Raw genomic sequence first — 15,847 nt, forward strand, 5'->3', positions numbered from 1 at the left:
AACAAAAATAATGACTTTATTCAACAATTGTGTTGTCAACAGTCTTCTCTGTGTCTCCACATCCCTCAAACTGCCTGTGCTCTTCTTATTCGAAAGGTGTAGGACACCTTGTGTTACTGTTTTCCTTTTGACTTCTCTGATTGGTGGATTCCTTCTTCACCATGAATTTAGAAATTAGGTGTTAATATATGCTTCTGTAGCAGCAAACCAATCTTAGAGCTCATGGTAGATTTATCTTGAATCAGTTTATATATGAACAAAATGAATGTGTCTACTTCTTACCAAACTGCTATGCTCTAGTCTGGTTTACGTTATTATTTCATAAACCTATCACATAAACATATAATGTCAGAGAGCTGCGTGATGTGCACATCATCTGGACTTTGAGAAAACAAGAACTTTGTCAGTGCTGATGTCAACAGCAGTTACTGTTTAAACTTTAACATCTGTCTGAGCTCAGATAGACACTTAAGTCTGAAGTAAGCTGAGCTGCTCAGACAGAGGCTTAAACATCAGCTAGCCAGCTGGTCTGCAGTCTCCCGCCCTGAGGCTCTGCCACCTGCTGATGTGTGTACCGGAGCAGTAGGGCCGCGAGCCGCTCCACCGGCCATCATCCAGACACTGGCGCGTGGCGTTCCCCACAAGAGTTCGGCCCTGGCTGCAAGAGTAATGGACTACAGCTCTGTTGGTGAACTTCTGGCCCGACATGACAGCAAACGGCGGTGTGCCGGGATCACCGCAGGATATTGCTATGGGTGGCAGAAGAAAGAGAAAGGACCACCTCAGATAAGATACTTCAAAACTTCAGTTTTCTATTGCATAATATCAAACTGTGCTGCAAAGCACTGCTTAAAAACTATATACTGCAGAAAAGTAAATGCTATACAGTTTTGAACACAGCCATATCCAAACACCAATTAGATGTTTTCCAAAGAGGCAATCACATAGGCTGAATGCTTGCATTCAAACAGATAGATAGAGAACAACAAAATAGAAAAAACCTGAGTCCTGAGATGTTGAACTATTTTCTTAACTTGACACATTTAAAATACAATATCGCCGCGTTTCCACCAAAATTACTCGGAACATTTGTACCAGGAATTTTTTTTCCCCCCCAGACCTGTTGCTTTCTGCGTTTCCACCACGGTCTAAAGTACCGGGAAGATTAGGCAAATAGTCTGGTGACGTAAGTCTGCGCTCGGTTCTCAATACAAAGTACGCTGATTTGGACTTGCATCGTCAGTAGTTCGGTTTTTTCGCATTCGACTTGGGAGTGTTTTGTCCACGACAACAGCAACGTCCTCTCTGTATATTTATAAAAAAACGAAATAGGATATCAAATACCACTGCCTCCTTTCGTTTTCATTTGAACATAATAATAGCTGCAGGAATGTACTTAGTTCAGGGAAATGTGTATATATACAGCTATTACAATGAAATTGAATATTATATCAATTTGTATTTTTTATTTTCATTTTAACATATAGATAAATTGAATACAGACCAAAGATTACCTGTTAGATTTACCCAAAACAAATTATATGTTATGTTTAACTACTAAAGAGATATTAGAGCCAGCAGCACATATCAGAAGGTCTAGCCAAGGTGAGGCTGCTCTCGGTGGATACATGATTACTGAGCTCATGCTGATCGCGTGGAGCTGACCGTCTCAGAAATCAGTGAGAAACATTTTTAAATAAGCGCTGTCTTCATAAATAAACCACAGATTTGAGTTTTAAACAAATACATTCTCAGCTGAAATACTTTTAAAATTACATTTCATGACTCAGTAACAGTAATATTTTGAAAATTATCCGAATAAATGGTGGTTGAAATCACAGTGCGGCGTGAACGAATCAGGATGTTTAGCGCTCAAGTCCCGCCCCGAAAGTTTCGGAACTTTGAAAAAGTACTACCTCGACAGCAGGATCTTTATTTAGTTACTGGTTCCTGCGGTGGAAACACACCGAGTACCAGCCCAAAGACCCTAGTTCCTGGGTAAAGTTCCTGCGGTGGAAACGCGGCTTATGTCAAGTTATAAAATACACTTATACAAATAATAATAATTTAAAAAATAACACGGTTGCAAGACAATGGCAAAAGATATTCGTCTGCATTTGTATATTGTCCAACTATTTAAAAAATAAATACAAACATTTTGACAGCGCAGTAATTGTCTTGTTTACAAAAGTCGTGTCTGCTACATAAGTGGTCCTTTATGGCTGAAATAGTGGAGCTTATAAGAGGATGAATTTAGAAAAGCAACTTCTAAGAGATGACTTTAGTGCGCTGACAGTTCAACAGTTGTAGTTACCTTTAGCTTGATAAAGCACATTGTCAGAATGCAAAAGCCCTCTCTAAAAAGTTACATCTCTAAATTTATCCCCTTTTGTGCACAATCGCTAAAAATATTAAAGCTTAAAGAAAAAATCTATGTATACCAAAATACATAGATAATAACTCAGAAGTTTGTCCTTTTTTAAAAAAAATATCTAAATAACTTGTGTAATATAAGTATGATCTAAGCTTATTTTTTTTTTATTTAATTAGCAAAAGTATAAGTTTTTTCAATCATTCCATCACATGTATACAACAGCAAAGCCATTTTTGGCACTCTTTGAATCTCTGGACAAGTGTGTATTAGACTAAACATGAGGCTATCACTCACGAAGGCACTTAGGAAGTGATCTGTCCCAGAAGCCATTTGACTGGCAGGTGAGGACGGAGGTGCCGAGCAGATAGAAGCCTCTCTTGCAGTGATACATCACGGTGTTTCTGTAGTTGAAGCTTTCGGGGTTGAGCTGTTGAGAGTGACGAATCGTGTTCTCCACAAAGCCCGGATCAGAGCAGTTTACCACTGCAAGATAAAAACAGCCAGATGCTTAATGTCTGACAGAGTGAGGAAAGACAGAAGAAATCAATGGAGGAGGCTGAACAGTAGGATCACGGGTGCAGCCTCTGATGCAATTTCAAACAAACCGTAAACCGCACTTTCTTTTTGAAGATATGAATTATAAGGGGGTGAATTGTGCTCCTTCAGAACTTTCTTTGCCTTTTATCTGTGCACTTCCACAACAATGAAACGTCTTTTGTTTTCCTGTGCATACCTAGAACATGTCATGCATGTATTCTGATCTAAAGCTGACATATCTATTCATGCAGTGAATGTTATTCTACACATGTAGCTGATTCTTTCTACACTGTCTTGACAAATTTTGACAGATGTGGTCATATTACATTTTTCTGTACTCAAACCGGGTACATGATGTCCTTGGCATGCTGTGTCGTCCATGCAGGTACAAATTCAGTTACTGCACTTCACAATTTAACAGGAACAAAAAAAAAGATAGAAGTTGAGGCCATGTCCAGAAGAAACAAACCAGACTGCCTTCCCTCGGTGGCAGCTGTCAATGTCTGGGCACTCAATTAAGTCCCCTGGGAAAGGAAAAGTGGGTGGACAAGCAGCTAAAAAGTTGATAATTGGCACCTGTTATTGGTTTTTTGTTTTTCTGTGTGAGACATCATGGTTTCATCTGAGCGTACCTTGAAAATAAATATCTTAAAGGGACACAGCTCAGAATAAGAATAAGGCAGCATAATTGCCATATGGTTGAAAGCTGAAAAACAATAACAATTAGTGGGGAAATGTATTTTTTTTAAGCAAATCTTATTTTTTTACAATTGTATATGCCTGTTCTATTTCTTATTTATATAAGTAATGCAAATTATTATTATTTTCAATTCTATATGATCATTAAAATTGGGTGTATTAACAGTGATTTTGTATAATTGTATTTAACAGTTTTACAAAGTGTATTAGATTTCTTATTCATGTGTATAGGATAAATGTACTTTTTTTGCATGTCAGTTCTACCTTTTTAATTTAGATGTAAAAATTCTACATTTCTCATTTAAATGTCAAAAAATAATAATTGGAGAAAAAAATGGTTAGTAAGTTTCTAAATACTATAGCAAAAACACAAAGCTCACATCAACTCAACTTGGGCTTGTTTTCTTTAACAATGCATCTGCTCAGAGGAATGTCATGCCTTTCTCCCTGCTGAGAGCTTTGTCCCTGGGCTCTGGCTGAGCCTGTGGGGAATTGTCCATCTCAGATGCATTGACCTGCCTCCATTATACTGTCACGATTCAATTTCACCAGGCCACCATCAACAACTTCCTTTGCACATTAATGAATCATTAAAGTGACAAGATGTGCACGGTTACTTCTACTTAATGTCAGAAAGCATCCCACAATGTCACACGGGTTGCTGCAGACCCATTTGACTTTCAAATCAACACTTCAAGATGGGAAATGACACACAGAGAATTATTTGCACATTGCTTCTTGTCATTCACTGCCTGACTCAGACTGCTGAGCACAGATGCTGGTTTCGCTCTGTTAATGCTGAGCCCATGAGCTGTGGGTGTTAAACAGCCTCACTAAGGAGCTTCTTGCATAACAAGACGGTGTTCGAGGCTGCGTCTCCACTGAGATTCTCAACAAGGGACAGGTTGCCTGAAAGCATTTGATATATAGTAAAAGCGTGCTTTTTGAAAGGTTCATACCCTTGCACACAGGAAGAGGGTTGCTCCACTGTCCGTTCATGCGACACTGGGCTCTGGATGCACCGTGCAACAAATAGCCTGTGTTGCAGGTGAAGTTGACCACGTCGTTGAGATTAAACTCACTGCCATTTGTCCGACCGTTTGCAGGATTTCCAGGATGGCCGCAGGTTATGGCTGTTGAGAAAAAGGAGAATGGTCAATCACTTCTTTTTCGAAGCTGCTGACATGGCTTATGCATGTGTTGAAGTTAAAAATTTTTTGTTAAAATTATGGTTGTATTAATGCATTCTTTGGCAAATAATCTGATGTCTTAATTAATCAGTATCACCAGATAACAAATTAATAACTCAAATTAATGCATTAAATATTATAAACTAATTTATATAACTATTATAAGTATTTCAAACCCAGCATACTCCTTAATAGCAAGATTATTTTATTTTAAATAAATTAGAGTGAATAGAATAGAATAGAATAGAATAGAATAGGTAATTGCCAGTATTAAATATAATATTTTTTTATTTTTTATTTTTTTTTTGTAAATGGCTAAAGAATCAATACCATAAAGACTAAAAATATAAATAAAAGACACTTACGAACACACACAGGTGCTTGGCCTGACCACCTGTGGTCTTGTTGGCAGATACGAACCGATGTCCCTATGAGCCGAAAGCCCAGGTTGCACTGATAAACGACTGTGTCCCTATAACTAGATCCATCACCACTGATGTGGCCGTTAACAATTGGATCCGGAGAATCACAATGACCAGCTAAAAAAAAAAAAAAAAGATTTAAAGTGGTCAGAATCAACAAACGTCTCACAAACACAGATTCAAACTAGGCGTTTTACAGAGCATGAAGTATGGAAATATTAGCGTTATGTCAAGAGAGCACTCCGGGAGTCACTGCCTGACATTTTGTTGAAATGCCCTCTGTGCTGTTTGGTCAAGCAGCAGGTGATGTGTTCTAGGGTCAGCGCTGATTGTCAGACAGTGGCAGACCTAAGCTGAACGGAGCTTGCTCAAGTATTTCCCCTATTTCCAGGATTATTTAGCACTACAGAAGTCATAAATTAACATTGGCAACACAAGACTATGTGAATTTAGGGTTAGGGCTGAATGCCTGATAGGAACATTGTTCTGGGACCAACAAAGGATGTTTTTTTCAGGAACATGTCCTACTTAGGGAAATCACATTGTTCTTAGTCCTGTGCAATAACTAGAACTATACAAGCATAATATAATAGACTAGGAATACATCCAGTAAACAGATTTGCTTTGCTCTACACATGAATGACTCAGTAATAATAACATCCAATCACAGAAGCACTGCTGAAAGATACTACTTACCCAGACATTTGGTCTCATCTCCACTCCAGAGACCATTAGCCTGACACTCCCTCACGTGCGAGCCCACTAAAGTGTACCCTGTGTTGCACATGAAGATAGCTGTGGCACCATAGGTAGTCAGAGTGCCCATCTTTCTGCCATTAGGAAGGGATGGAAGCTCCCCACAGGAAATAACTGGAGGAAATAGCCATTGCAATTTCTTGAATACACCTGGCATGTTTAGCTGAAAAAGGTCACATTGATGATGATGGATACAATATGCCATTCTTATTCACAGTAGCTACTGTACCAGGAAATGGAGGGGTGAAGAGGCCATGGCTAAAAGTAACACAGATGTGTTTATATATTTGTGGACATGTCAAGGGTAATAGCAGTACACTGCCAGTTAAAAGTTTGTACACTCGTTGTTATTTACAGTACTCTTCCCTCGCAGAAATAAAGATACAAAAGCTGTCACTGGGGCGGTACCTTTTCAAAGGGTACATTTTTGTTAGGTACCGCCCCAGTTACATCTTTTGTACCTTCATTTCTGAGTGTATATTGCTACTTCTCTCTCAAATTTTAGAACAATAATGAAGTATAACAACACAAAATAACACAAATGGAAATCAAAATGAACATTTAGTTAATTATCACACTTTAAATCCATACATTCGTACTATTCTAGATTTGTAAAGATAATCAGGTCACACTTTAATGTAAGGTCCCATTCTCACCATTAACTTACTATTAACTTCGAAACTTGCTGCTTATTAATAGTTAGTTAGGTAGTTGTTAAATTTAGCCATGGGATATGATACAGAGATCTAAAATGTGGGTAACACTTTAGAATAGGAAACACATATTGACTATTAACTACAACTTTTCCCATTAGGAATGTAGAATAAGGTCACCTAAAATAAGGCAATAATATGAGCTTAATTAGTACTAATAAATAGCTAATATTCTAGTAATATGCATGCTAATAAGCAACTAGTTAAGAGACCCTACAATAAAGTGTTATCAAAATATGGTCATGCAGAAAAAGGCACTAAATATGTGTTTCAGAATTAGTAAACAGCCAGCATATTAGTTATATGCATTCTAGTTAATAGTGAGAATTAGTGTTACCACTAAATTCTTACATTTTCTGAAGGAAATGTGAGAGGTGATTGGCCATATAAAACGTTTGCCATGGTGCTATGGAGTTTTGAGTGTCAGCACGTCTATATGCGGTTGCCAAGGTGCTTTTTATTTGTATTTGTATTTTATTTTTTTTTGCTCATTTAAATGCTACATTGTTATGTGTGGTTTCTGATCAAAAGAGGTCACCTGAAAGCCTCCATGATATTCTGGTATCAAGATATATCTCATGTGTAGTGTGATAACTACAGGATTAAATACACAAGAAATTTCATACTTGGGGCAAGGAATTTGTTAAGACCCACAACCCTGAGTATGAGCAATAATAATAACTATACTTACCTTGCAAACAGCACTATAGCATTGTTAGGTGCATGCAGTAATCATACAATCAATCCACATTTATTTTATGACAGTTTAAGATTCAAATTACAACTGAAGCCCCAGCTGTTTGCATCTGTTCCTTTCATTAACAACATCATGGTGCATAAACACATTCAAAATTAAGCTGCCTCTGATTAGAATATTTACATTTGCTCTCTGACCTCGAATTAGTTGAAGCATTTTTCACCAAAGACTTAATCACCATGATACTGTTTACACAGCCTGTCCCAGTGGTGGAAACCTGGCCACGATCAGAAATGACTAAGCAGTGGATGGCATCTTAAGCGCTCATGCTAAATCCAGAGGATTACGCTTGGATCAGTGGAGAAATAAATGAGACATGGTATAGAGAGCAGCCAGATTTCAGACATATTTGCTACCCTAATGTATTTGTTTCATTAGCTCACAATGGACACTGTCTGGTAATTAACACAGTGATCTTTTTGTGAAATCCCAAGAGCGGAATTTGGAATTCAATTGTGCTTTTTTGTGGGGTCTTCTTAAAAGAATAATTCAGCCCAAAATGGAAATGTTAACATCAATTATGCACTTTCATGTGATTTTCTTTCTTCCATGAACACAGATGATAGACATACACTGAAAGGAGTTGACAAAACAGCCAAACTCCAAAAATAATAATAATAAAAAAATGCATGTGCAAGTGACTGTGTTTCTATAAAAGCAATCTTACTCTTGCAGGTAGACTTCTCCTCCAGCCCTTCCCATGTTGCATTAGCTGAGCATTTGATGGTCCTCCTGCCTGCCAGATAGTAGCCGGGGGAACAGCTTAGCATTATCCGTGCACTGAACTCATTCAGCAAGCCTGAGATGAGATGCCACATCATGTGTTCTGAGAGCAAGCTCTCAATGTTAGGGCACTGAACCGCTGCAGGACAGAAGGCAAAGAAAGCATTCAAGGAAAACAATGACCTTGTGGGTCCTAGAACTGGAATAATAAGTTTACAGGAATTATGGGATAGATATATAATACCAGTGAAAAGTTAGGACACACTTGACTGATTGAATGACTTATCAAAAGCTTAGTTATATGCTTAAGATTACATTTAAATGTCAGTTATTTTATTTAAAATTCATGATTCGAAAAATAACCAACAAGCATCCAGAATATGCTATTTAAAATGTATCCTCTAAGATGTTTCCAAAATTTGAACTGTGTCATATGAGGTAAATTTCTTTGTCAAATGACACATTTCTCATTCGCAACTGTTCTTAAAAGCAGGTTGACCTGCCTCAAACTCACACCAATGGTTGACAATCTTGGACTGACTTCAAACAAAGAGAGCACTGTTTAAAAGAGTTTTCACTTCTTGTAAGTCAACCAATGAATGGCTTGGCATCCATTCCATTTTGTTAGGACATTTACGATTGAAAAATGTGGTTGCTTTGTCTTGTGTGTTTATATAAAGGTGGTTGAAAACTGAAGTGGAAACATAAGGTTTCGAAGTAACAATAATGGAGCCAGCATGGAACAGACGGTCCTTTGATTGAACAGCACAGTGCATAGCTCGGATTCAAAAGAAGCATCATTTGGTGCGGGCGCATCAAACTTTGAAAAAAAAAAAAGAAAAAAGTCTTGCAAGCTAGGTCAGGTATACTAAACAAGATCTTAAGTAGACCAAAATATATTTTCCTCCCCCTGCCTTTATCTTTCACATAATGTTCTCTCTCCATGTTCTACATTACAAAGGTTTCATGTCCCTCAGCTCGCACTTGTTTTATTATTACAAACAGCTCGAGTGCTTTACAATACAGCTAGTCTCAGAAACTCTGGATGTGTCATGCTATCATATGAAAGCTATAGAATGAAAGAACACCTTGACATGGTATTACAGAGCAGGACAGAAGCCTCATTCTTTCTCCTTCCCATCGATGATGTGGAATATCATAATATTAAATGACATTATCTGTAGCAACATCGGCTATAATGAGTGTCTTTCTCGCTGTGACCTCTGAATGCATAATACTTGGTTATTTGGCTGTGGGCTCTTTAGTTGGCTTTGTAGGCTAATGGTAATTCAGGTCAGAGGGGGGACATGCCGTATCATACCATTTGTCTTGTTTGAGTTGCCAAACCACAAAAAATCAAGTCATTATTTTTAATTTTGCCAATTACCTGCCCTACATTACTCTCAGAGGGGGAACCGAGAGAGAAACGGCTGACTACGGCGGTTCAATGAGGCAGTAGATTTTAACATGTTGTTGTCATAGAAACAGAGGGCTCAATTTGCTCACGTAAACAGCGGGTAGGATGTGCCATGTTGCTCCAGGTGCCATCCTCCAGGCAGACGGCGGTGAGAAGGCTGCTTGCGTCAGGCTTATAGCCCTCCTCGCATTGGTACTGCACCTTACTGCCCACTGTGTATTGGAAGCCGTGGAATGACCCATTAGCTGGAGACTCTGGCACTCCGCAAGACACAGCTGCCAATCAGATACAAATAGCATTACATGTGGATACATTTTTAACAGTCTATCTGTATATAGAAATATTCTATTCAAATTCGTCACCTAGTGACTTGTCTTGCCTTCTAGAACAAGCGCAACATGACCATTATCGTACTATTCTTCATTTAAGTACAGGGAGTTTTCAGCAAAAATATTTTCTTCAAAACTGAAGCTACATAAATTTGAAAAGGTCATGACAGACTGAATATACCACTCCCATTGATTTACATATTTTTTCTTATAAAGTGATGAAACTGAAGACATGATTTTCATAATAATAATCATAATAATAAAACAATAAAAAGAGCATAGCAGATTTCAAAGTAAAAATAAGTAAAATAAGCAACATATTATATTTTATATATTGAAGGCACTACAGACATTTCACATATATGTATAGTACTGTATTTTTTGGTTTGTTTCCAACCAAAATCTGATATGTTGAAAAACACTTCACAGAAAAGTTTTTAATTTGTTAAGATGGTTAACTACATTGTATAACATTAACTAAACAATAACTTCTAACAATAAACAATATTTCTAAAGCATTTACTAATCTTAGTTAATGTTAATTTCAACATTAAATAATAAATTATTAAATATGAATAATTACAATAATAATAAAACAAACAACAAAAAAAGTTTAATAGACTTTACCTAACATAAGCTAACAATCTAAAGTTATATTTACTATTTATATTTATATTATTTTACATTTATTGCTCTTTCTTATTAAATGCATTGACTAATGTTAGCTAATGGGACTTTACTGTAAAGTATCACCTGGAAAAAATGACTTGAACCTGGCCTAAAACCCGTCGGTTTGTCAAGTCCTGTTGGTCTTGGGTAAGTCCTCTATTACATCAAACTATTCATATATGAAATTGGCTTTTTTCAACAAGAAAAAAATAATAATAAATTTGGTGGGTCTCTAAAAAAACTGCAGGCACACACAAAGAATTCAGAGGAAAGCAATGGGACCAATTAAAGCTCTTCCTTGTTAAAATGACCACAACTTGAATTAAAATGAGGCCCGAAGCCTTCCTCTACCTCAGACTGACCTGCTGGCAGACTGCATGGATCGCTTCCACCACTTAAAGAAATTATTAGCCTTAATTAGCCCCCATTCTAGATGCCCTTCAATACAACTGGGGCCTAGCAAGGGCTATTCTGAGCTCTGTGCAATGGTAAAAGGATGTGCTTTAACCTCCAGTCCTTGAAATGGTGTCATTTAACTTTGTGTGATTAAGAGTAATGAGATTCCTTAAGTAAAACCTTTGCTTGTTGAACGTACAGAAACTTTGGCTGGCATCTTTGTGAATCGTCCTTAAAAGATGACAATTTAAATGTGGCTCTGGGCACTATTTTTGAGTAGCAGTCAGAAGAAGATTTTCATTCACTTACGATGTAACGATTCACCCGTTTTCTCGATGCATTGATTACAAACCCTGATGATTCTTATGCATCTTGAAACATGATTTATGAATTGTGAATCACTGATCTCGGACAGTAATCTATTTAAAATGCTAAGAATCAAATGAATCACGATTTTTATAGAGATTCAATGCTTTCAAAATATATACACATTAAATTACTTCAAGCACGAATTAATGGAGACCTAGAACAGTGTTTGTGCCACATGTATCCTTCACATGCTCCACTATTACCACCCGAGACTGTCACAGGATTGCGCTCGCGCTCCGTTCAGCTCTGATGCAGCTGATGTGTGAGCTCTCCTCGGGACTCGTGGCCAGTAATACTGAAGTGAAGTAGCTTTACTTTTCTGTAGTTCAATTGCTCTCTGCATCTTACCGATGATGTTACCTGAGCAGTCGAAAGCTGCATATTTATTGCATGGACGGAGCAGAAATGTAAGTGTCTAAATCTGCACAGTTCCATTGAATGATAAATGTGTTTTACCAATGCTGACTGTACGAGGGAAACTGTTAAAATAACCACAGCATTAACAACGACCTTGAAATAAGAGTGCAAGGTTTATTTAATCAGATGCATGACAGTAGCGTTGGTTGCTTTAGAAACAGACATCGGGCGTGTTTTCTCTCAGATTCATCAGAGAGGAAAAGTTAAATAGCTACTATAGCATTTTATTTTGTGAAAATGAGATAAAGAAGTTTTCACACTGAAAGAGAAGTGATCTCGCTCTCATAGACGTGCCAGGCTTTATCTGCAGCTAATCTGAATAAAAAGCAGAATGAACTGATAAAACATTAAGAAAAAAAAAAATAAAAATAAATAAATAAATAAAATGTATGAATGATGGAATGCTAATTTACAATTAATTACAGTACAGAAACTATAAAGTATATGTTCTACCTTATTCTGTGCAGAAAATTAAAATAATAGCTAATTAAATGTAGTAGCCTATATAAAACAATCATAAAATTGCCATTAGGAAAAAAATATATAGATTAAAAATATTGATTATTGTCGAGCAGTGTATTTGATTTTTTTTTTACAGCAAATTAAAAGTAATAAAAAAGAAGAGAATTCCTTGTAAAAATAATTTAATAAAATATAAGTATAATAATTATGATAATATATAGGTTACATACATAAATGATTGTATTTTACATTTCTGTCACTTCTGAAATGATGGCTACACCCCTGGTGTGACAAAATGTAACCCTATACATAATACTCTTAAATCTCTTTTTTTTAAATCTTGGCTTACATACATTTTCACGTATGCCATGTCATAATATCATTAAACTAGCATCTAACAATGGACAAAAGTTTTTATTATTATAATATTTTTTTTTTAACCTATGATTCTCTAAACCTAAAAGGCTGCTTTAATTTGCCCCCTGACTAAGCATTTAAATTATTTAGGGGAAGCATTTAAATAATCCTGTGAATGCACATAAAGAATGAAGAATCAAATCGTTATAATTGAATCGAATTGAATTTAATTGTGAATCAAATAGAATTGAATCTTTCTAAATTTGCAAAAATCGTTCTCGAAATCGAATCAAAAACCTATGAATCATGAATCGAATCGCTGCCTAGCCAAAGATTCACAGCCCTAATAATTATTTATGTATAATTTAACAAAAACATTGTGTTCATACATAATTGTAAACCTTGCACGTAAAAACAAAGAAGATCATATTAAGTTTGACTTCCTGAAGTTAATAGTCAACATTTTGTCAAGGTTAAGCACATATTCTTTTGACTTTTGTTAAAAAAAAAAAAAAAAAAAAAAAAAAAAAACACATCAAAGACTTTATTCTTTCAAAAGTTTTAGACTTTATTATTCCAACATTATTCATTGACAGCGCAATGTACTTAATCGTTATATAATCATCTCAGCCTCATCTCTTAACCTGCCTTAAACTTCCACAAATAACAGCTGAAGCAATTAGGCCTACATACTGTTCATTAGCTCACTATTTTTATGCAAGTGCACGTCTGATGGATGACTCGTCTCGCTAATGAATGCACAGCAAACCTCCAGAAGAGACCATTTTCTTTGACAATGCTCTGGAACAGAAGACACGAGGGCTCGGAGTGTGAAAGGAGAAAGGGCGGACAAAATGCCACATAGGCTGAAGGATAAAATTAGCACCTCAATAAAAGAGGAAGGAGCAGAGAAGGAAGCATGAACAATGAAATTAAGAGAAACCGCGGCACATCAAACAGATTCAATTACATTTCTGTCTTAGTCTTAGCGTGACTGAAGAGTCGCCCATTATGACATTGGGACAAAGGACACTCTTGATCTCATTGCACAGTCCTCGACGGAAGTGTTTAATGGAATAAAAGCGGCTTCTCGTCGAGACGTGCAGAGGTGCTTTTGAGCGCCCCGCAGAATGACACATTTTTTTCATATGCGAGGAGGTTTGTCCCTCTCATATAAATGAGGAGAATGAGCCAGTGAATATCTCTGTGGAGAATGAGTTACCTTGACACAGTGGGGCCGGATTGTCCCACTGGTAAAGTCCATTGGGATGGAGTCTGCATGTGGAATTTCTGTGACCCACGAGCCTGTAGCCAGCATTGCAGTAATACTGGAGCCTGCTGCCTGGCCGGTCTCTCGCCCTATTAATGACTCCTCCATTCTTGGGTTGATCGTTCACACTGCAGTACGTGGCTGCGGGAGATGGAAACAAGCACAGTTTGTCATTGAATGATGTTAAGGGTGATCCTTCAGCTAGTCACTTTTGAAATCTTGAAAAAATTATACTTCTTCACCCCATTTTTGTCTAAGTTAAAACATTTATCACTTGTTAACCTTTCTGTGGATTTTAGTATAATGTGACTATTTGGATGTACGTGTGTGATGACAATGGCCCTGCCCACTTTACAGATTAAAGCAGTGCTGATTCCTTGTCATAAACACTCCACAATTTAAGCATGCATATACTTACTACATAATTTCCTTTGAAAATAGGCTAAATATATCTATTTTTAGATATTTTTAGATATTTTATTTGAAAACAAGACAAAAAAACTGATTATAGACTGTTGGCATGCCATAACCTTCAAAAACCATTACCCAAACTACATAAGGCATTTGTGTGACCCTGAATATGCTAAATATGGCTTCAGCTGGATCAAGGACAGATGTGGTTATTGCTTAGTGTCCTTAATTACTGGGATAATAAATGTAAAAAAAAAAAAAAAACATGTATTTTGTTGACCAATGAGTCCTGAAGCAAAACTATATCTCCACTTCAAGACAGCTTTTAATTGGACAAAAATCCATATTTTTAGTCTATTTCTTCACAACGTGTTTAACGTGTTTATCTGCCAAGTTAATTCAGTCAACTTTTTTGGGTGGTACAGCCATTTCGATGAACTAACTAACTAACAGATGTGGACTTAAAAAGCCTCAAACTTGAATTCATGAGGTCTTTACAACCGTGTTTAATCTTGATTCTGAGATAAAACGAAAGACAAATTGCAGCTTGATGGTTATGATCAGATCATTAGATCTTGTTTTTGATGTGACACAAATACAAGTTTACCCCTCATAAAAAGGAAAGCAGAAGCTTGAGGGATGTCAAAGCTTAATCTCACTTCAGACAGATCGAATCAAGTGCATCATCACCAATTCTGCTGAGAGGTTTAGACTTAGCTGTGAGTGATTAACTAGACCTAGTATGAAAAAAAAGCTCATGTGACACTGAATTTAAATTTTCTTTACGCTTAAAGCCCAACAGACTAAGAAAGACAGGAAAAACAAGGAGGGGCTTGAAGTTGCTTTTCAAATATGTTTTATAGAGATAAAGGTATTATATTTATCATAAAGCATTACCCAGATCTTGTAATTATTGACATTTATATATATATAAAAAGCTCAGTAGCCACTCAGAAGGTTTCAAACATAGTCCCTCTGAGTGACTCAATGGTTTCTCATTCTGTCTGCTCTTGACAAAATCCAATAAACAGGAAACAGGTGGCAACACACTGGAATAATAAGTCTGGATAGGGCACAGCATGTCAGAAATATCAACTGAAATGAACACAGAGAGCAAGAAATGTTGACAGAGAGGCAGATAAATGTGAATTGGTGAAGAGATGCTTAGTAATCATGGCCACTGGCTTTGTGGCCCATATATCATGTTTAGCCATAGGTGGAAATGTCGGTCAGAAGCAAACGACATGGTAGTTATTCAGCAAAATTCATTACTGCATATTTGACCTCTATTACAGCAGACCTGCCAATGGCTCCCTGAAGGTAGGACGTGTCTGGTTCTAGCCTGATCCAAAGCAGCAACCTTGGGAGGCTAAATTGTGGGAATTAATCTGACACACATATTGCATGCTACTGAATATACCAACAGACAAATTAGAGAGAATTGTAAATGCCTGTTTAAAATGCCTGGATGCATCAAAAGTGGAATCAAACAAATGGAGATATTTTTTTATTTTATTTTTGGGTGGATTTCTATCTTTCTACCAAGTATTGCTGGTTCCCTTTCAGTCGGTCACTCTTG

The 15,847-nt window shown here is 36.8% G+C and overlaps 1 protein-coding gene across 1 annotated transcript in view; it reads right to left on the reverse strand.

Moving 5' to 3' along the window:
• Nucleotides 1-15,847, reverse strand: part of LOC132110975 (CUB and sushi domain-containing protein 1-like) — a 648,917-nt gene that overhangs the window by 32,100 nt on the left and 600,970 nt on the right. Inside the window, exons 49-56 of the mRNA XM_059518126.1 lie at nt 13,810-13,998; nt 9,678-9,863; nt 8,116-8,310; nt 5,919-6,092; nt 5,166-5,339; nt 4,570-4,743; nt 2,669-2,857; nt 576-749 (exon numbers count right to left, since the gene is read on the reverse strand). Coding sequence (XP_059374109.1) covers nt 576-749; nt 2,669-2,857; nt 4,570-4,743; nt 5,166-5,339; nt 5,919-6,092; nt 8,116-8,310; nt 9,678-9,863; nt 13,810-13,998 — 1,455 coding nt within the window. The remainder of the gene's footprint in view (nt 1-575; nt 750-2,668; nt 2,858-4,569; nt 4,744-5,165; nt 5,340-5,918; nt 6,093-8,115; nt 8,311-9,677; nt 9,864-13,809; nt 13,999-15,847) is intronic.

The sequence above is a fragment of the Carassius carassius genome, chromosome 30, assembly GCF_963082965.1.
Source record: "Carassius carassius chromosome 30, fCarCar2.1, whole genome shotgun sequence".
Classification (NCBI taxonomy): domain Eukaryota; kingdom Metazoa; phylum Chordata; class Actinopteri; order Cypriniformes; family Cyprinidae; genus Carassius; species Carassius carassius.